Genomic DNA, 22,721 nt, shown 5'->3' with positions numbered 1-22,721 from the left:
TATAAGAATTATTTATAGAAGAGTATAATCATGTAAAATGCATGGCATGGAGAAAAAAACTAAAATGATGAGGGCAGGTGCTGATTAACTTGGAGAGAGAATAAATTGGACCTTTTTCACAGAATGAAACACGTGATACACAGAATCAAACAATCTGACTCACTCCTCTTCTAAGTACTGGCTTTCCAGTAAGACTATCAAACAAGGTCACTCAGAACTGTAATCTCAGAATAATAGGATTATTGGATGAACAAATGTGCATTAAATTGCTGTGCAATTTAGTTAATTTCAGGACAAAATGTGTTATACAAGATTATTAGATGGCATTCTGAATGTGTCCTGATCGCCGGCCATATAGGTTTCACAGCTAAACAATGTCAAAGAAAAGATGAAAATTTCAGTATTTACATTGTAGTCTAATTCTACATTATTATTTTAAATGCCTACAATTTTGAGGCGTGCTGAAATGAATTCTATGAGATGGAAAAGAGGAACAAAACATGAAGAATGAGAAATGAAAGATGTCTGCGAACAAAAAAGCATTGTTTCCTCATTCTATTTTCTTCATAGTGAATCATTCTGCACACCCTGATTAGTATTTCCCAGAAAGCGAGGCAGAGCTTTTTCTGAAACCCGATCTCAGTGCTGCGCAAGCTTACATAAATTTGCTAGTGACGTAAATATGTAAATAATCTTTGTTCGCAGTAATATATGCAAGAACAACAGTATTAAAAAGGGTGATCAATAAGAATTATTTTAACAGTTGCACTGCAAAAGATTCTTATTTAATGATCTAAACAATAAGATTGCCAAAAAATGCCAATTTTAATCAGCATAAAGACAACAAATGTATTAAAAATAGTTTATTTATCATGGCATTGCATGTCTACAAGAACAATAAATACAAAATGTCTCCGCAATATTTTAATACACATTACTAAAACACAGAAGAGAGGCAGTGCATGCAAAATTCGGCTTCACTCATTCAAAGAGAACAGACAGATTTGGTGTATGCATTGTGGTAGTGGAGCATGTCTGGTTTTTCTGTGGGCTAGCTGAGCGAGCGAGTTAGCGGCAATGGGCCAGCTGTTTCGCAGAATGAGTGCATTACTTCCAGGGAGTGACTAGCGCAGGGTTGGGAGGGGGAGTTCTTAGAAAAGGCTTCAATAATTACCTTCAGCCTACTGCACCCTGACACTTGCACACTGAGCACAAACTCACAATCAATGCAATCTCACCACAACAAACCACAGCCACAGGCACTTACCAATTAAAAGGAAAGCGAATATAAAAGATACAACAACAGAAGGTTACAGCACAAGACAAATAGAAACCCTTGGTTGGTAAATTTCACAAAGGAGCTTCTTGGTAGGATTGGCAGGTTTTTAACTCGGTGCATGCTGGGAACAGGCGAGGAGACTGGCAGTGTGCCACCTGCAATTTGACTGAAGGCATTTTAAATGGGCAATTGCTCATGGTAAAGACTCTAGCTCTACTTAGTGTGGTGTCATACCAGCCAAGATCATCTTCCTGACTGTCTTTCCTAATGTATTTTCCTCTGTCCTTTGTTTCAGTCATCCTCTCCTTTCTTCTGTAAAATGCAAAATCGTGGCCTGTAAAATAAAAAACATAGTGTGTTTACCAGTATACAGTAAATGGGATACTGTTGACTCAGCATCCAGAGATAACAGGGTACTTGAGTTGCCTACTAAGGTTGCATTAGTTATTATTTACAGAGTCGGTTTACCAAATACTGGAGTGATGATCCAGAATGACTTGGACAAAAGCTTTTGCACATGCACACTTTAAAGGAGTAGTTCCCATTTTAAAGATCATCATAATTCTCACAGCCCATTACAGTTATTGAGCAATTCAAAAGATGCATATGTACAGTATATATTATATATGACACAAAAGATATATATGCATATATAAAATGTAAAAAAATACGTTTAATTACATAATATTAAATAACAGGCATATATATATGCACAGTGAGCACACACACACACACACACACACACACACACACGTATATACAGTGCTATGCATAAGTTTAGACACCCATACTAAAGTTGACTAAAAAGAGGAATAAAAAATCATCTTTTGGAAACTGAACTTAATGCCTTAATTTTAAAAATTAGGAAAAATCCAACCTTTAAGGACACCAATTTTCTTTGTGAATGAATAATGTATCGTAAATAAATAAATGTTCTTCCTTAAAATACAGGGTGCATAAGTTTGGACACCCCTATGTTAAATTCCCATAGAGGCAGGCAGATTTTTATTTTTAAGTATTTTTTTTTTATTTTTTTTTTAGGATACTATGCATCCTGATAAAGTTCCCTTGGCCTTTGGAATTAAAATAGCCCCACATCATCACATAGCCTTCACCATACCTAGAGATTGGCATGGTTTTATTTCAGTTAGCCTAATAGCTAGTTTGATTTGCATTGATAGATGATCTTATGGAAAGTACCCCATGCCAATCTCTAGGTATGGTGAAGGCTATGTGATGATGTGGGGCTATTTTAATTCCAAAGGCCAAGGGAACTTTATCAGGATGCATAGTATCCTAAAAAAATAATAACAAAAAATACTTAAAAATAAAAATCTGCCTGCCTCTATGGGAATTTAACATAGGGGTGTCCAAACTTATGCACCCTGTATTTTAAGGAAGAACATTTATTTATTTACGATACATTATTCATTCACAAAGAAAATTGGTGTCCTTAAAGGTTGGATTTTTCCTAATTTTTTAAATTAAGGCATTAAGTTCAATTTCCAAAAGATGATTTTTTATTCCTCTTTTTAGTCAACTTTAGCATGGGTGTCTAAACTTATGCATAGCACTGTATATATATATATATATATTCCACTCCCCTCTTTTTAGACATACACTTGCGAACTTCCCTAAGCACTTCCCCTCGGGGGAATCCCCACCATCATTTTGAAGTGTGTTCCACTTTGTGAAGTGGACGAGGGAAGTTTATATGGACAGACCATTGTACCCTCGATTTTGACAGAGGGAGCGAGTCTACTCCGATGTACACTTCAAGCAGCTCCATCCATATCCCACAATTCAACTTGATTGTGACGTCACAGCAGATCACTCTTAACTCAAGTGTATGATATATTAATTATTTTGGACTGATAATAGTGTATAATATATGAATTGTGCTGAGATTTAATCGCATTTGTAGCTACCTTATGTTCACAGTCAAAGTTTATATTTTTTTCTGTTTACATATTTATATTTATAGTTAAATATATTTTTTTCCTTTTTTGTAATTTTATATTTCTCCAACAGCTCATATACCTATATGATTTTATATATTTTCTCCAACAACTTATATGCATATAGAATGGTGCATAGAACAAATTCATAGGTTAAAAAAAAGAACGCAGCTATGGTCCGTCAGAGGAGAATGGCCAGACTGGTTCAAGCTTGGTTACAACCAAGGTCTGCAGAAACGCATCTCTGAACGCACAACACGTCGAACCTTGATGCAGTTGGGCTGAAGACCACACCGGGTGCCACTCCTGTCAGCTATAAACAGCAAATTGATGCTACAGTTTGCACAGGATCACCAAAATTGGACAATAGAAGATTAGAGAACGTTGCCTGCTCTGATGAGTCTCGATGGTTGCTGTCACTTTAAGACCTGACGCACAGAGCCATTATATCGTTTAATATAGCAAATATACTTGGTTTTATGTGAGCAAAGAATCTGTGAGAATGCGTAAAATTATGCACAATACGTGTAATTCCATGCCGAAATTCAAGCCCTGTAACAGCAACAATATTCATCTGGAGGCAGAGCAAATGAAACAGTGAATGAGGGGAGGAGGATGTGTGTTTGTCAACTCGCTGTCAGAGAGATGAGAATGAGAAAGCGCAGCTGGTATTGTGTGTCTATTCTGCGGAATAAGAGTATTGGGAGCATTTCAGATATTTCAGTATCAATATGTATCGGAAAATCTATATTTTGGACAACACTACATTTGTTAGTTTATTATTTCAGATGCCTTTTTAAAAGACTATGATCGAAAAATTTATATTATATAAAATTCAACCCACCAATGTGGCTAGTAGGATATAGATAGATATATATAGATATATATATATTTATATATATATATATATATATAAATTTATTTATTTTTAAATGTTTTACTTTTTTAAAGCTATGCTAGTAAACTACAAAAAATATATTTACTATAAAAAATGAAATGATGCTTGAATAAAATGACAATTTTAGCATTCCCTGATATTTTCATCCCGAGATACAACTATTTGAAAATCTGAGGGTGCAAAAAAATCAAAACATTGAGAAAATCGCCTTTAAAGTTGACCATTTATTTAAACATTTTCGCGATTGTGCTGCATTCACTCACAAAAATAAATGTTTTATATATTTACGGTGGGAAATGTACAAAATATCTTCATGGAACATGATCTTTACTTAGTATCCTAATGATTTTAGAAAATCGATAATTTTGACCCATACAATGTATTGTTGGCTATTGCCACAAATATACCCGTACGACTTGTGACTGGTTTTGTGATCCAGGGTCACATATGATTTATATTCTTTTGGGTTCTCTACCAATACATTTAAAAATTAGAAATGCAGGTATCGGCGAGTAGCAAAAATGTAAGTGTCGGAAATGTCGGCATTCGTGCATCCCTAGTTATAACATTCAAGAGACATACCTATAAGAGACAAATACCTAAGTACATATTTGCTATTTCCTGTTGAGCAAGTAAATCCTGTAATTACACTGTAACATGTAACATGGTATTACTTTTCAAAAAAAATAAAAAATAATCAATTGAAATCAAGTAAAAAACAACAAAACAAAAATGGCAGGTCACGTTAGCAGAAGAACCTGACCTGTTGGTGAGGTCACAATGGGTTTCCAGATAAAGCAACCCCGGCATCTTTTCCTCTATCAGCTGCTGAATGACTGGAGGATGGCATGGAGCAACCTCGAGGTAAACCCGTCTGGGCAGACAAAGGCATTTAAAAAGTAAGGGAGGAAAAGGTTGGGTGGACAGGATGTTTTTCCAAGTAAACAATATCACAAGCCATTAGTCATGAAGAAGAATAGTAGGAAACCTGAACGCTAATGCTAGGGGCTCTCAGTATCTATAAAAGGACAGCAATGTGTCATTTCTGCGAAAGAAACAAATCTTAAGTGGACACATAATGAGAAACCCTCAAGGAAATCTGAAACCCTACCACTAAGCAAGTTCTCAGCATGCACTGACAAGGAATAATCGACACGTACAATGCTCTCCAGCCTTTATAAGTGTATTACTCATCCATTCTGTGAAATGCTTATTGAATTAGTAATTTTTACGGGCATGGAACATTCCACAAGATAGGTTTTGCAACCGTCAAGCTAATTGTGTTATTTGTTATTGTGCATGCATGTGCATATATGTGTGTTTGTGTGTCTTGGGAGTGATAAGGGTTGGGAGGAGTACTGGGAGAATGATCTGGTCCCTGGAATACTGTTATCAACTGAACTACAGAGAACTGTGTAGCACTCGATTCCCTGAAGCATTTTAGGTATGCTGGGAAAGCTTCTTAGCGTGATTATAGCATACTATTTATACTGTATTTGGCTACAACGCCACTCATACAAGAATATTCAAAGACAACCAGACATTCTGCCAAACCACATATGATGGCGTTAGACAAACACACACTACTCACTTACCCTCGCTTTGTTAAGAGCTTAGAGCACAGACCCAAAATCGGGCGAATCACAGACAGCCCGTCCAAACCCCCGTCCAATGCGGCATGGTCTTCAAACCTTCCAGGAAAGAGATGTGGCTGTTTAAAAGGTTACATGAGGAATTTTCAAACACACACCAAAGGTTAAAGCACATGTTGAGTGTGTCCGCATGTTGGCCTAACCTGAGTATCTCTGTTTGTAAAGTCTTCATGTCCTGACTGAGCAAGTAGGGAGGGTTGCTCACTATAAAGTCAACCGGGTCACATTCTCTCAGTATCGCATCTGCATCTGGGAATACAAAACACATTTTGTTCTCTCGCTGTCAAATGCAAAACATATTTGCGCTGATGTGGCTATTTCATTAAATTATAAAATATCATTTATATGGAAATTCAAAGCTTGAAACTAAACAACAATGTTGACCAATGAGGAAAATAATTACATTCATGTTGAATTACATGCTTGTAATGTCTGGGGATATATTCAGTTGTTGTGTTTGAATCAAACACTATCATACTATATATAAACAGTAACGTTCAAAAGTTTAGGGTCAGTAAGAAAATTCTTTTTGAAAGAAATTTATATTATTCAGCAAGAATACATTTATAATGTTACAAAAGATTTAAAAAAAAGAATATATATACACAAGCAAATATCAACTGTTTTCAACATTGATAATAATAATAAATGTTTCTTGAGCAGCAAATCAGCATATCAGAATGATGAAGGATCATGTGACGCTGAAGACTGAGGTAATGATGCTGATAATTCAACTTTGCAATCACAGAAATAAACTAGATTTCAAAAATATTTTAAAATTGAAAAGTTTAAAATAGTAAAATAGATTACTGTTAAAAATAAAATACTTCTGTTATTTTAAACAGTAATATTTCACAAAATATTTTTTACTATATTTTTGATCAAATAAATGCAGCATTGGTGAACATAAATCGTACTATTACCAACCAAAACCTTTGAGCGGTAAATATTATATGTACATATTATGTATTATAAATATTATAATAAATAAATGGTACTAGGTTCCAGTTATAAGTATATACAGTAATAAAACAATATTTGATTTTCTCATATACAGTAGTGGCCAAAAATGATGGTTAGGTTTTAATAACCCAACAAGTTTGATTAAACCATCAAAATATGAGGAAAATATTTCAGCTTTTTTAAAATATTTTAAAATTTGACCACTACTGTATATACTGTACACACATAAACACTGCCAAAACAAATATATTTGTGTTAATGATCCGTGAAACTCCTGAAAAGCCTCCATTTATGTCTGCTAGCTCAATAAAAACAACACTTAGGAAGATCTTTAACCTTTCTGCAGAAGTACCTTCATTTATGCAGTTAGTGAAGTGCAGCGATTAAAGAGAAAACAACTTCATCTCAGAGCCTAATAATAGTAATGTGGTTAGATCGCAGAGTAAAAATCTGATATTTAGCATTCAGGACAGCTGTTTTAATGCCATTTAGTGGGAAGAGAGGCACAAGCTTTAACAGGAAAAGCCCAATGAATCCCTGGAATTAGCTGAACATTTCCATGTCACTACCTTAGAGGCCCTTCTAGGATTCGGGCTGAACCGTCTGGCTCGATTCCTCAAAGTCACGTTATCTACTAGCACTAATGCTAAATCATTTATGAATGTTATGACAAGGTCCACTGTGAATCTCTGCACCTTTTCAGCTTCTTCCCGGATTGAGAGCGGAAATTTTGTGTCATGGATTTATGGAAAAATAGAAATGGAGATTATTACTGGCAGCTGAAATCATGATGAAATTAGTCAAAATATTTAGTAAACAAACATACAAGGAGAGTGGGATGCGTGGAATTGGTGACCGACACTCAAGTTCTACAGAAATCCGTGGAGCTTTCTGGGGAATTCTGAGCTGTGAATTACGTGCAGGTCTACTTGTGATTCTTTGGCACTGGTCACTTTGGCCAGTCATAACAAACCAACAGAAAGCAAAAGGAAATGGGGCAATCAAATATGCCAGTTACTCCCTCATGCTGCATTTCCTCTCTATTCATTATTAGAGAGGAAATGCAAAGAAACTAACTATAGAATCAAAATAACACGTAATGTACTTCTAGTCTTGACATGACTTTAATCTCTCATCAATAACATTTCTTAAAGAGAGAAAAAGAATGACACCTTGGCTGAGAAGTATTTCCATTCTGTCTAATTCACCTTCATTTATGCAAGATCAGCATGGAAAAACAAACAGCACATTCTAAATAGAAATTCTACACTTTAGGTTTTGTGTTCCGTCAAAATTCATTATCATTTGGATCTTAATGTGTTTCTCCTCCTAAAAAAAAAATAAAAAATCATGAAATTTGAGTAGCTCTCGATAGCTCATTCTGGATAACCATCTTATAACAATTTTTAAAGGAAATACTCAATGTGGTGACCCAAATATCATGTTATTATCTGTATATATATGCATATATGTGTGTGTGTGTGTGTGTGTGTATATATATATATATATATATATATATATATATATATATACAAATATAGTTATATTTATATTCATAATATGTAACTACACCATTGTTAAGTTTGCAATAAAATGTTCTTAAGGCATCTTGCATTTATAAGTTATGTTAAAAGCTGTTAAAAATTAATCATCAGATTACAGTCAGTGACGTAAAATAGACAAGATGCCCAGAAATGATGTTTGTTTGTTGTGTGCTGACCAAAAATTGCCACTTTCAAAGGTTGTCAGTCTTAGAATAATCACTAACTGTTATGATGATTAGTCATTGCGGAGTGTGATTTTTCATGTCATTTCCATCACTCTTACCCTTAATCACATCTAAATGGTGAACATCTAGTCTGTCCTGTAGACCCATTCTGGAACAAACAAAAGAGGATAATAATACATATGGAATAGGCAACATAATAAATCATCAAGTAATAAAGATTTATTTATAGAAGCTTTAGATAGTCGATTGTGAAAGGTTGTCACCTGTTTGCATTTTCCGTTGTAAGACATACTGCTGTCTGGCTTTGATCCAAAGCAAATACCCTGAGCTTAAAGAATCACGGGTACAGATGTTACAGATGACATGCTACATTACTCAGAAGAGCTAAAGATAAATAATTAGGAGAAAGACACAGTGCAAACCTGTGGAATGCTACATAGTAAACTAAGAGAGATGGCTCCAGATCCACAGCCCACCTCCAGACCTCGTAAATCAGTCCTGTGCGATTCCCCCTGTATCAACCGGAGGTCTTCAAGAACCAGACTAACCAGCTCCTAGATGCACACAAACCAGCGGGTCCAAGCGGAAATAAATGTTTTCAGACACACAGTCTGTGTTTATCCAAAAAGTCACATCCATTTGAAGTCCACTCTCAGTTTGTTGCAAAATTCAGACATGTGCTAAGAAGGTCACTGAAGCTTTTCACCTCTGTTTCAGGACGGGGTATGAACACGGGAGGCTTCATCTTCAGGGTCAGGTCTCTGAAGTCCCATTCCTCAATCACATACTGTACAGGCATCCTAAAAAAACACATTCACACAGGCTTGAAATCAATAGGCTTTTAAAGGTCAATAGGCAATCTATCTTCTCAGAGGAGTTTATAAATTGTTTTCCATGATTAAATGCATCTGCTTCTTTTTCACGAGTTATTGATTTGTAACCAGTTCAAGGGTTGGTTCACCCCAAAATGAAAATTATCCCATAATATGACTTTCTTCTTTCAACCAAACACAATCGGAGTTATATTAAAAAAAATATCCTCGCTCTTCCAAGCTTTATAATGGGAGTGATGAGTTTTTGAAGCTCCAAAAAGAGTATCCATCCATCATAAAAGTAATCCTTAAAGGCCTTCTTAAGTGAAGCATGCGCTTTTGTAAGAAAAATATCCATATTTATATTTATTTACTATTCACAAGTCTAGTTCCGACGGAAGAGTGACATCTGACTCTTCCGCTTAATATAACTCTGATTGTGTTTGGCTGAAAGAAGAAAGTCATATACACCTAGGATGGCTTGAGGATGAGTAAATTATGGGATAATTTTCATTTTTGGGAGAATTAACCTTTTAATGTTACTAATAACAGTCTAGTCTGTTTTGGGAATTTGAGGAAATATTATATTAAATGTGTTAATTTAATTTGTTGTTTATATCTCATTGCATCTCAATTTAATTTGTACACTTTTGTGGAAACGCAATAAGGTTCCATTTGTTAACTAACTTAGTTAACTAATGTTAACATGACTTAAAAATGAAAAATATACTTCTAAAGTAATCTGTAATCTTAATGTTGATAATACATTCAAATTAAAAAGTTGTATCTTAATACTATTTAATGGACCTGAGCTAATCAGTGGGTGGAATAAGTCAAAACTCCTCGGAAATGGTTTAGTGTTAATCTTAGAACGTAAATGAATAACAAATAACAATTCAAAAAACTTATATGAGGTTCTGTGAAGGCCTTCACTTGTGCGCACACTCATTAAAAAAAGTTGCAGTGAGGAGAGAGTAAAAATGTCAAATGTACTTTTACCTCATTAGGCGTTTAGAGCATAATTTCCACACACTTTCTATTTCCCTGTCAGTCAGGGTGTCTCTCAGCCTTTTCCTCGGCACACATTCCAGCTTTTAACAAAGAAAGACAAGGACATGGTGTCATGGAAAGGGAATGAGAATGTGTACAATTCTCTTAAACAGTTATTTTACACTTTGTAACCACACAAGACTATGCCTCCACACATTTTCAGTTGAGTATATGTATATGTTTGGAACTTTTACAATGTATAAAACGATTTTAAAAACATGGGGTGAGAGAGAAACTCACAGTTTTTTGGCCAAGTACATGAGATATTATATATTGACTAGAGAGGAGAGGCTCGGAGATGCCGTGCAGTGTGAAGTGTTGAGCCCACAGTCTGACCGCCTGCTCTGCTGTGATCCTACAGTTTGCCGGAGGAGCAACAGCGCCCTCTGCTGCACTCGACGACAACCTCACAACACTCTGCAAAAATCAACAACAACACATTCATTGCCAGTCACACACACACAGTACACATTTTTGGATGCTATATGATTATTTTATTACAATAATAGTGGTCTTTAAATACAAAGGAGATCAGGAACTTACTCTATGTTTTGACACTCCACTGTATCTGTGCATTAATCGAAAACAAATGGTCTTGAACAGCATCGTTCTTTACTGTAAGCTAATCGAGCAAACTGCTTGAGCTGCTTTAAGATTCGTGGAAGAGCTGTCTAAAGCAATAATGTAACCCACATGTGTCTTAGCTCTTGGTAGATACAAGTAACATCAGAATCGGATACCATGTGCTAATGTCCGAGTCGTTTTTTTGAGTCGGATCTTTTGAATCGGTTAAGCGGCAACACAATTATTCATTTGAATAGTTCGTTCACAAATCGGACTGAATCGACTTTGTTTCTCAGTAATTAAATTGAATTTCAGGAGATAAAAATAAAATAAAAACTAGAAGAGGGTCGACTAATTCACAGGTGTATTTATTTTTGCAAACACCTAAATCACGCATTATCTCCTGCCCCTTTACATCTCATGTCGCTTACATTTGCGTTTTAAATACATTTCACGTATTTCAAAAGGGCATCTTGCATTATTAAGATTAAGATGTAGGCCTATCCAGAGAACCGTTCGGATCTGTGCTATATTAGTTTGATGAGACGAGAAAGAATTTCAATAAACAAAAATATGTGCCTAAAATTACTTTATTGGAATGGATGTCAGAATCCACGTTGATGACGCAATGACGGGATTCACTGAATCAAATTTTAACTAGTTCTTTGAGCTGTTCAAATGAACCGATTCGCGTTCATGAAGCGGACTTCCTGCCACTAGTGCGCAATGAATGCGCTTACATATTTCAAAATAAAAGCCATATTAATCTAATACGACAACAAAACGAAAAGGAGAAACCTTTTCATTGAAAAGGCAGTATTTTGTTTATCATGTTTATGCTAAACTCTCCAATTAATTGTGTTAAACTGGATGTAGACCTTTTACACTTTATCTCCAAAAGTGTGATTTTGTTATTACCACTTGAGGGCGCATTAACTTAAACTGCTACATTTAGTGGGTAAGGGACTGTATATTTTAACTTAAAAACGTACGTTTTTTTTTTTTTTTTTTGTCTGGTCCTATACAGTGTATTATGATAACAAAGTAGGTTGATACATAATTTGTGTACAAAGAAATTTAAAAAACTTTGGGACACATCTTTTCCTGATCTCTTCCTGGTTAATTTCAATTACTTTTGGTATTTCATAATATAGGCTACAGAAAACAACTTATACATTATTCGGCTATTAATTAATTGTTGGTGTACTGCATCTTGGAACTACAGTTTTAGTTCATGCATATTATCCCATAGTTTGACAGCACAAACTTCAAAGACAGAAGTACTGAAAAGACTTGTTGTCTGCAGTCTGAGCTGGAGAAGAGAGAGATCACGTGAGGAGAGACTGGATTGGGGGATGGAGAACTGGTGCTGTCAGCCAGATGGGACTGATTGTTATTGTGTGCTGCAGGGGTTGCAGTGTGTAGCCTCAGTCTATTTGTGAGCACCACCACACATGATTTCAACTATAGCCCTGTGTTTCCCCTGAAACACTGTCTCTCAGAATGAACACTCTCCTTATATGAATAAAGAGGGATGAGATAATAAGTCAGATTGAGACGTGTGGAAGTGAAAGTAACTGACATGAAAGGAAAGCTGTAAGGGAGGTTATATGAATATGTCAAAGTACTGAGAGAAAACAAGACATAAAGACATTTTAGACACATTTTTGTCCTTGAAACAAATCTGTGATAATAGCTCACAGTGTGTGTGTAATTAAGGCAAACTGGTGATGCTTGCCAGGAAAAGTGAGTCTTCACCGGTTTGATGGCCTGTGATACTCCAGTCTATACATTTCAGACAGTTTTTCTCATTCAAAGAAACTGCAACAAATGCTACTGTTTGTCAGACCTAAGTGATCAGCTTGAAGTTAATCATAACCTTAGCCAAGATGCAAAGTATTAGGGGTTTTCAAGCTTTTTGATGCCAAGGACCCCCAAATGTGAGGTTTTCCTTGCAAGTAATCTCTTCCTAAAATATAAAGGTAACTACATAATTTTATGTTTTAAAAACCCATTTATATTGTGAGAAAAGCTATGTTGTTTGCAAAATTAAATAATTGTTTTTATATTGCTATACTGTAATGAAGCCAGGACAACATTTTAAATATTACGTTGAAAATACTGACTTCGTAATTTTTTTTACGAATTATGTTGGATATATAAAGTTGTCAATGCAATGTAAATTTATTTGCATAGCACTTTTTATAATATCTAAACATTGTTCCAGAGCTGTTGTACAGTTAACTTTGACAGCACTAAAAATCTTCTAAACATACACTTTACATTTAAAAAAAAGAAGTTGTAAATTAAAAGATTATAGGAGAATATCTTCTACAAGAAAACACAATTTTATTTTTTCTACTTCAATATTTCATGTTTAATTCAATGTGCCATTTCTTTGCAATTGTTTGTTGAGTAAAAAGTGTTGCTAACTTGCTACCATTTTTTTCAGTGTACTGTCAGCTGTGGCATGTCAGTTTGAATATGTGTCATATCTGATACTGTGGGCATCACGAACCACCACCAATCTCTCACAATCTCTTGTCTTTTACATCAATCCATCTCTCTATCATGCTATTTTTCTTTCTCACTTTATCTAGATAAGACGCTCAATGCAGAATTCAGATAAGGCCTTGTGAGCAGAGGGTGTTCCACGTGTATTGGAATATTAGTGTATAGTGTACTGATATTGATTTTTTTTGTTTCGATTTTTAAAAATGCGTATGGAAATTATATCATAAATACTAAAAAAAACATAAATGATACAACCCAAGTTTTATTATTTTGCTTTTCTTTATCCCAAGTTTTACTTATGGTCTGACCCAAGTTTTATTATGCTTCCTGTTTTTCTAGACTTTTAGAAAGGGAAGTTTAAAAAAGTTGGAGTTTAAAAAATGAGAGTCTGAAATTGGCCATAGACATTTCCAGATGCCATTTCCCCCACCGTTTCTGCCTCCTTCTAATAAAAAGTGGGAAGGAAAAGATGTGTTTTTTTACATCATAATTTACATTTATATCAATGCCAGAACATTAAACCGATTTTTTTTCATGCTATTTTTGTCTTTTGCTAATATGACAGAAATAATTTAACCTGGATTCATTGCACAATGACAGGGAATATGCAGCTGAGTGCCAGATGTGGATGATAAAAGAATGGGAAGTATATGCAGGAAATATTTAGGATTTCAGTAACACTTTTCAATAAGGTTCAGTAGTTAACATTAGTTAATGTATTCACTAATATGAACAAACAATGAGCAATACATTTGTTACAGTATTTATTAATCTTTGTGAATGTTAGTTAATAAAAATGCAGCTGTTCATTGTTTGTTCATGTTAGTTCACAGTGCATTAATTAATGTTAACAAATACAACAGATTACTAAATGCTGAAGAAGTATTGTTCAATCTTAGTTCATGTTAACTAAGGTAGTTAACTAATGAACCTTATTGTAAAGTGTTACCAGGTTGTCTAACCAGCTCTTGGCATTATACTTTGGCATAGTTGTGATTGTATAGCAACATAGGATTTTCCTCTCGGTATGTGCTGCAGTGAATCTGAGCAGCTGAAGGTAAGATTTCATCGTAATCCTCTCATTTCCGTAAAATAAATGTGCAGCATGCAGATATTGGACTTGTAATCGAAAGAAAACATAAGACTGTGCATCCAAACATCTTTCCCTGCTTCTTAATGTGTCCAAATTTCATTCATTTTCAGTCGCCTTATACCCTGGCATTGGTCCAGACAGAATCCTCTCTGGCACATATATCCTCAGCAGTGACTCATTCTGGTGTTTTGAGCCTCTAGGAGGAAGCTCTCTTTCTCTCTCTGCTATTCTTCAAGCTGAAATACTGAGAAGAACCTCACAATGCTGCTTTGTCCCTCAAAAACACTGAAGTCATAGTTTCCCAGGCTGCTGCCCCCTGAGATGCCTAGAAGTGATGAAGCGAGAGGAGGGGCACAGAGCTTGGTAAATTGCTTGGTAATTTTTTTTTTTTCCATAAACAAAAGGATACAACACATTATTGTGCCTCTGTAGGGATGTTCATTACCCCGGTATAGCCCATGATGTTCTATAAAATGTTCCCCAACCTCCTTCACAATGATAAAGAGTTAGGCAAAACTCTAAATTGCAGAATAGGTCTTTCTGTCTGTCCACCATTTGTAATTTCTATCTGTCTGTCTGTAGCTCTATTGTTTGTTCTATCCATCATTATCTATCTATCTATCTATCTATCTATCTATCTATCTATCTATCTATCTATCTATCTATCTATCTATCTATCTATCTATCTATCTATCTATCTATCTATCTATCTATCTATCTATCTATCTATCTATCTATGTATCTGTCCGTCCGTCCGTCCATCCATCTCTCTGTCTGTCTTTTGTCTGTCTGTCTATCTGTCTGTTGTTCTAGCTAATGTTTGTTGGATCTATCTGTCCATCTATCTGTCTATCTATTGTCCGCTCTATTGTTTGTTGTATCCATCTACAATTCAAATTCAGTAATTGAATTGGAGTTTAAAAGCATTCTCAATTTATAGTGATGCTTCAAAACACAAAAATGTGACCAAATATATGGCGGCATTGATTATGAATCATTCAAATATCACTAATTAAGTTCACCTGAAGGCTGGATATTGATATCATAAAAATTCTATTTTCACATCAGAAATGCAAACCTCTAACCCTTCTGTTTGCATATCCCAATATAAATTCCTAAGGTAAGCTTGTGAAAGTGCGCTTTGAAAAGGTCAAGTGTCTTGTATGTTTACAAATGCTCAAGATGCTCATGTTGGGCTTTAGGAACTCTTAACTTTTAGGATCAGTGATAATATTAATGATATGTTAGTGACACGTACAACCCAACAACAGCTACACATATAGGAGTAATGCAGCCAAAGATATGCGCTGAAAATAAACTACAACATAACAGGTGAGATATAGGCCCTGTAGTATTTGTATTTTTTTGTGTAAAAGTTATTGTATGGCTCTGATGCCCATATAGCTATTGATTTTGTAACTGCATTCTAAGCTTGCATCTTATGAGTATTTTTCAGTGTCACTCAGACCACGACCCATTTCACTAAGAGCTTTTCTCTTGCACTGCAAGTTCACAGATGAAATGGCATGATGACAGAGCTTTGATGTGGGTCTCTGAGACCACAGGTTTAAACACCTCGCTGACAGGAACTGTCAGGCCACCGTTTCACTTCTCAGAACATACAATCTTTGAACATCTCTGACACCTGAATGAACAGAGCTCTTGTCATGCTCGTTACTTTTGGACATTTTCCTAAATTCATCTTGAGCATCAAGGTTATAGATGCAAAACAAATTAGATGTTAGATTAATACTTCCAAACGCATTAGCACATGCTGTCATATTATGCAAATCAAACTAATTATAAAACACCCACAGAATAAAAAAAATAAAAAAATTGAGTGTGAATTGAACATCTGTGCTGTTTGTTCCCTTAAAACACTTCCCTTCATGCTTCATTTTAGACCTCACAATGTCCTCATGAACGGCAAGTTTGGAATGGATGGAGTGTTAAGTGGTTTAACACTTAACCCCCATTCCCCATTTTCCAGGTAACTGCCACCCTTTTAACCACATTTCTGTCTAAACTGACAAATGCAATGTTATAGTGAATTAGAGATACTGGTGATTGATATGATCTCTTCCCCGAAGATCCTTTCACTCACTTTCTAACTTGAAGCTATTGCATTATCAAATGCATTTTTTTTCACCCTCATGTTGTATTAAGCCCTTATTTTGTGTTGTTTTTATGATGCATCTCTGTAGAATCCTTTAATAGGTCCATTGCAGCATTCAGAGGACAGAATGATATTTCTGAATGACCATCGTCCAGTGCCTGTGTCCTATATGGCTCTGCTTAGGTTTGGTGCCAAGCAAGGTATGATTTAAAAGTCAAATCAATATTTTATGTCCATGTTAGCTGGTCATTATTGCAGAATAAACACTCAGATCAGTAGCTATTTCATGTCAATATATGAATTTAGTATATAATGTACAATCTGCTGGTTATTATTGCAAAATAAACCCCTTCAGGATTACACAACATATGATCACCTTGACAGGGTTTGATTTGCAACAATGACCGATTGATTGTACATGTAGGCCTGTTATTGTCATTTATAGGGAGTGATGCATTTATTGCCTGGTCTACAGGTCATTGTCTGAAGTATTGATACTCACAGCCCTATTCAATCTTTTGTGTGTATAACTTCATATTTTAGTTATCAGTTATTAGAAATGGGATACAAATACAAACATGCTGATACCTCTCTGAGGAAAATGATACCTTGAGCTAAATACATTGGCTTCAGAGAATGTAAGTGTAAACGAAACGCCCTGTGTGAGAGAGAGTGTGTGTGTGTGTGTGTCTGTGTGTGAGCCCAGGGAGGGGTGCATATGGAACTGATTGGATTGGTTGAGGGAGTGAATTCGACAATAGGAGGAGTCACATACGACGCTCGGGCGCTATTCTGTTCTTTGCTTTGCCGCTGAGATTCTAATGCAACGGAGCCCAATTACGCTCAGATAATGCCATCTCAACTCTTCCTTTCAGAGCATGCGGACCTGAGGACCACATAAACGGCATGGGCACAGACACAACGCCACATCGTTCATACCCAAACCTCTTCTTGTAGATAGGAATTGTATTTTCTTCAGTCACTTCAGATGGAAGATCTTGAGCAAGGAGGAGCAGCCTCTCCCCGAGCCCAGCAGCAGCTCATCTGAACGCGAGGGATCGGATCTGAGAAAGCGCAGGTGTGCCCGGGGTGCTTTCAGCTGCTTCTCTCTGAAGGGGAAAGTATCAGGATTTACCAGCCGATGTAACATTGAAGGACACTTCTGAGAGTAACTGGTGAGGAAGAAGGGGAAAAGCTGCAAACTGTGACAGTCGGGGGCTCGCGCGCAAGCTCAACATATCACTGGATTCTACATTTATACCTCAAGAAAGATGTCATCTCAGACGAGGATTAAGAAGGACAAGGAGATCATTGCGGAGTATGAAACGCAAGTGAAAGGTATGTTGGCATGCCTTTTATGCATCGATCTGAGGAGTTTAGATGAACATTATTTCACATGGCCTGCAGCGAGATACTTGGATGTTTACTGATCCGATTCATAACCTGCTTCTCTAAATACACAAAGATTAGGCTACTTTGTTTTGCCCGATTGTGTAAAAATCAAGCTGTTTTTACATTGATCCCTTAAAAATAGCAGCTATTTTTGTTACTAGAGTTACTAGTAGCTTATTTTTCAATTTAGTAGCCTATCTTTTTATTAAACTTGCTACTTATTAGATGATGGTAGTCTTATTCCAGTCCTCAATCTATTCTGTAAATTATTAGTATTTATTTCCATTACATAGGCTACTAACAATTATTTTTCTTCTAGGCGTCACTAGTCAGATGTAACTAGTCCATTGTTACTGGTAACACATTTGGATCTGTGGTTCTAATATCAACTATTCACTTCCAACTAGTACTGTATGTTTTCAATAGTTGTGGTGCCTATTGCATTCATGCTAGTAATTATTCTATAATTTTGTGATTAATGTAGGCCTATTAGATATTTCCTGTTTATAACTTTCCCAATAGTTAGTAGTATCGACTTAACTAGTACTTATTTATTATAATAGTACTTGTTAGACACTAGAATGAATTTGGGTTGTTGCTAGTAACAATTTTTCTAAGAAGTAACTAAAGTAGCCATTCTGGCTAGACTCGTAAGGAGATAACTACTTTGATAAGAGATGTTGCTAGTAGCAGTTGTGATAAACACTCTTGTGTCTTGTAAATAGGACAGCAATGAAGTCCATGCAGTGGTTTGGCATTTTTTCATCAAGACTTGATTGTCATATTCTGAATTCTCACAGCCAGTTTTTACCCAAATGTCTGACTTGGTGTTTGTCTGGCTGAAGTTGCTGCTTTGTAGTCATCTGTCCTTTCCTCATGTCAAAAATGTGTCCAATTATAACAGCGTTAGTAACTTTGATTCTGTTGACATGGGGTTTTGTGCAACCACAGGAATGGTTTCATATATTCAAAGGTGTTTTATTGCAGTGACTTGTGCGCTGTTGCACATAAATTCCTGCTATTAATGGTCTGCACATTAAGTGTTTGTGCATACATTGTTTTGGTGAAAAACTAGAAGGTTGGGTGAGGGTTTTTTGTTGCTGGCAGGGTAGAATGGTGTATTGTATTGTCACCCTCTCTGCACAGATGGGTGGAACTTCAAGGCGACCAGCGAGCTCAGTTAATTCTTCTCCTTTGTTTACAATTTACTTTTGGCAGATCTAGTATTAAAGGGAAAGCAGCAAAGACCATTAATACATAAATTTATAATCAATGTGTATGCAAAGCCTGTGTAGAGACAAGTATTATAGTGATTAAGTGAGGATGTTTAGATGGTGATCTGTTGTTGTGAACAAGATGCATTGCACAGATGTTATATTGTTCCCTCCTATTTACAAGAATCTTTCCACCTCAGTAGAGTCCAATGCCAGTTTGTGTTTGACTAAATGCATCCATTCACAAAGTATTTTAACAGCTCTAGTGTGTGTAGAGTATATTTGTTGTTTGTTCGACTGAGCTTGTTTAGAAACTAACTAGGTTTGGTTTGAAAGGGCGTTCCAGAAGCAGTTCATTGATTGGCTACTCAACAATGACGGTGAAGGTTCAAAGGACCCTAGCCATTGAAATGAAAAGGATGGATAATTTGTAAACTTCAGAGAAAGGGTGGATAATCACGGAGATTAGTCATTAATTATTAATGGCTAATAGTATAACACTTTACCAGTTAGCATCCATTTAAAATGAGTTTCCTTATGCAGCAGAGCAGGGTTTGGTCATTTTACTCAGTTTGTTTTTTTAATATTCAACATTTAAAACTGGTGAATTCCTGGGATTAAGTGTAATGTGATGCACACTGAATCTGCGGTGGGATTTACAAAGTCTGTTTCTCTACTCAAGGATCCCTTCACACTAAACGCCTGTGATTCTCGCTTGAGTAGCTTTTGTTAAAAGAGAGTCTTGCCCCTCAGTGTTTGAGAAGGCCACATGGCTCTCAAGCATAGAGAGGCCCGTCCCATACTTTGGATTTACATAACTTGTGATCTATAATACTGGCACTCTCTTCTTGAACAAATGCCATTAACATTAAAATGTGGATCACCAGACCCCCCCCCCCCCCCCTCGTCTGAAATAAAATGGTACCCAAGAATTTTGAAAATGCCAGAAAATGGCATTTTTGTGTGAATCCAGCTGGACTTGCTTACATTAGTTTTAGTGATATATTTTTATTAGTAGTAAAAAATAATAGAAACACCAATAATAATAATAATTATTATTATGAAATATTTTTTTGATACTGTATTTGCTTTTGTAACACATTTGGTTTGGTGATCTTCAATTTCAGAAGGTCACAGACCATAGTCAGTCTTTGTCAAGACCAGATCTGGTGGTTACACAAGGGAGATGTAGTCTGGAATAGTAATGAGCTTTATCCTCAATCTTTGGGAGTTTGAGCAGCAAGCTACGAATGACACAGAGTGGCTTGTTAATGATAGACGAACCCTCATGACACAGACCCATGCTGGGGCTCTGTTAGCTGATGGAGACACTTCGATTTTCTGTAATTACAGCAAATTAACTATATTAAATTGATTGGATAAAACAATATAATCTTGATGTGGTCAAGAAAATCATTTAGCTCGTTTGATACATTTCTTTGTAACAATCAGTAAAGCGTTTGGTGAATGAGATCCAAATATACATTAACACAAACTGCCCTACTGTCTGGCACCTCTCTGTTGATGTAAACCCAAGAGAATGGTCGTGAAGTAAAACATGTGAAGTGAAGATCCAGAGACATGAGCTGGTGAAGGGCCGCATATATAATCATAATAGAACATTTCACCTACATTATGTATGAAAAGGAGGTTGGAAACAGATAAGAAACTTTAAAAAAATATTCTGAATAATTGAAGTCACTATGAATTATGTAAGAATGAAGATTGAAAAGATGAAGGGTAAAGAAAAGAAAGAAAGAGGTAGGGTCGAGAAATGAGAATGAGGAGTAATTTGCACACATCTTTTAAAGGGGTCATGATATGAGAAATCAAACTTGATCTTTTGACATATAAGAGGTCTTTGCACCATTAGAAAATCCTGCAAGTTTCATAGCTTAACATCCTCCCTATTATAAACAAAGCATTTATTTAATCAAGCTCCAAAAATGTCTCGTTGGAGGCAGGATCTGTGACGTCTTACAGGCAAAAGCATTTGCATATGACTGCCTCCAGAGCAAAATGAAATCATTTACTTACAGTTTGTGTACAAAACTGTACAAAAGTCAACATCTGTCAACAAAAGTTTCTCTGCAAACTCTCCATTACACATCGACGAATAGTTATACATCATTACACCATAGGCCCCGCCCACTAGCATTTAGGTCACTTAACGGCTTAAAGGATTCTAAGTTTTGTTTTTACTTTTGTTTTTAGGGTTCTTAAAGGAATAGCTCACCAAAATATAATTTATATAATTTATAAAAGGTAATTTTGTCATTAATTTCTCACTCTCATATTGTGTCAACACTGCATTATTTTTGATGATTGAATTTTAGCAATTTTACAACTTAAATTTTAGTCCTCCAACAAAGATATCACATGCGGGTGATTAAATGATAACAACTTGTATAACCCCAGGGGCCGCAAATACTAACGACACACTTCAGTGTTCTTTCATGATGTCATACTGGTAATGACATTTAGTCCAATTTTAGTCTTCATTAATGCATACAGTCAAATCACCATGTGAATAACAGAGCAGCAATCACCACATTGTCCTGATAAGTTCCATCTCTAGCGTATGAATCCAGCCAGGTAGCAATAACTCACACCATGACACAAGTGATTTAAATTTGCATTTCATTACGAGCTTCCTGAAACGACGCTAAAGAGACCTAACCATCGCAAACCAATCACTGTGCAAAAAACTAGCATAATATGCATGCTGGTAAAATCCCCTGTTAGGGTGATAAACAATCCTTACGAGCAGCTGTGAGTAAATTAGCATAAGCCCTCCCACTCCCTGCTCGTGCATGTTTTTCATGTGGAACCTTGCTTAATTAAACAGAAGCACCGTGCCCCTGACACATGCACATGCAAATTGCATAATTAATGTTTTGAAATTCACAGGAGCCTTTCAAGCTGTCAAGATGAGTACAGAAGAGGGTCAAATGCAAATTCAATAAATGTACTATTTACTTGTATTCAACAATCAGATTATCACATCCAGACCAAATGAGATTACACTATTGTGTGTCATAATTTCTTAATTTTTGCCCCATTATGCTATTTTAAAGGTTCCTAATTTTGTTTTGGAGTTCTCCTACAATAGGTTTACATGCATCCAAGGTCAAAAAACTATATATTTTTTAATATATAAATTGCACATTACCTCATTTCTCAAAGAGAGAAAATGATTAGTTTGAAATTTCAGTTTCTTTAAACCAACACTAAGTAGGATTTTTTACCTTCAAATAATGTTTCCAAAATCGTTTCAGTGGTTCATCAAGTCGTGACAGGGTGAAAGGCACTTATGCCACTGCTTTGCTGTCCTTTATCTGGTATATCCACGCTATGTAAGATTGCCAGATCGGGTCGCGTTTCTGTAGTTCTAATGAGGCATAAGAAAACTACAAATTTGACTTGCTTTACGGCAAGCGTTACAATAGATTCCAAAATTGGTGCTGGATAAACAGTGAGCGTGCGC

At 35.9% G+C, this 22,721-nt stretch overlaps 3 protein-coding genes across 6 annotated transcripts in view; 1 reads left to right on the top strand and 2 right to left on the bottom strand.

Annotated features, from left to right (window-relative positions):
- synprb (synaptoporin b) overlaps positions 1 to 22,721 on the bottom strand; it is a 223,836-nt gene that overhangs the window by 148,464 nt on the left and 52,651 nt on the right. The window lies entirely within an intron of this gene.
- hemk1 (HemK methyltransferase family member 1) lies at positions 809 to 11,128 on the bottom strand. Of its 2 annotated transcripts, none has more exons than XM_079884117.1 (11): positions 10,885 to 11,128; positions 10,582 to 10,758; positions 10,291 to 10,382; positions 9,186 to 9,279; positions 8,902 to 9,033; positions 8,743 to 8,807; positions 8,578 to 8,627; positions 5,931 to 6,036; positions 5,731 to 5,826; positions 4,899 to 5,009; positions 809 to 1,613 (listed from the first exon to the last, which is right to left on the bottom strand). In XM_079884117.1, exons 1-11 carry the CDS (start codon positions 10,945 to 10,947, stop codon positions 1,571 to 1,573), a joined length of 1,029 nt encoding a protein of 342 aa, XP_079740243.1. In that variant the 5' UTR covers positions 10,948 to 11,128; the 3' UTR covers positions 809 to 1,570. The 2 variants fall into 2 exon arrangements, 1 of the variants encoding a protein (XP_079740243.1); XR_013822572.1 differs by having other exon boundaries at positions 850 to 1,613; positions 5,731 to 5,846.
- The window catches only part of srgap3 (SLIT-ROBO Rho GTPase activating protein 3), a 92,639-nt gene continuing 87,352 nt past the window's right edge, over positions 17,435 to 22,721 (top strand). For all 3 annotated transcript variants that reach the window (XR_013822617.1, XM_079884564.1, XM_079884563.1), the window contains exon 1: positions 17,435 to 17,966. Coding sequence is in view for 2 of the 3 variants with exons in the window: in XM_079884564.1 (XP_079740690.1) it covers positions 17,900 to 17,966 (67 nt within the window). In the remaining variant the exon portion in view is untranslated. The remainder of the gene's footprint in view (positions 17,967 to 22,721) is intronic.

The sequence above is a fragment of the Squalius cephalus genome, assembly GCF_949319135.1.
Source record: "Squalius cephalus genome assembly, chromosome: 10".
NCBI lineage: Eukaryota > Metazoa > Chordata > Actinopteri > Cypriniformes > Leuciscidae > Squalius > Squalius cephalus.
The sequence above is the reverse complement of the archived record's forward strand: the minus strand, read 5'-3'. Positions and strand labels throughout refer to the sequence as shown.

What these genes read in the sequence shown, in the direction of transcription:
- hemk1 (XM_079884117.1), bottom strand. Translation starts at nt 10,947, where the DNA reads ATGCTGTTCAAGACCATTTGTTTTCGATTAATGCACAGATACAGTGGA. An exon ending in TGCTCTAAACGCCTAATGAG is followed by an intron (nt 9,280 to 10,290) that starts GTAAAAGTACAT and finishes GTGTTTTTTTAG; the next exon opens with GATGCCTGTACAGTATGTGA. An exon ending in CATTGTGACCTCACCAACAG is followed by an intron (nt 1,614 to 4,898) that starts GTCAGGTTCTTC and finishes TTTATTTTACAG; the next exon opens with GCCACGATTTTGCATTTTAC.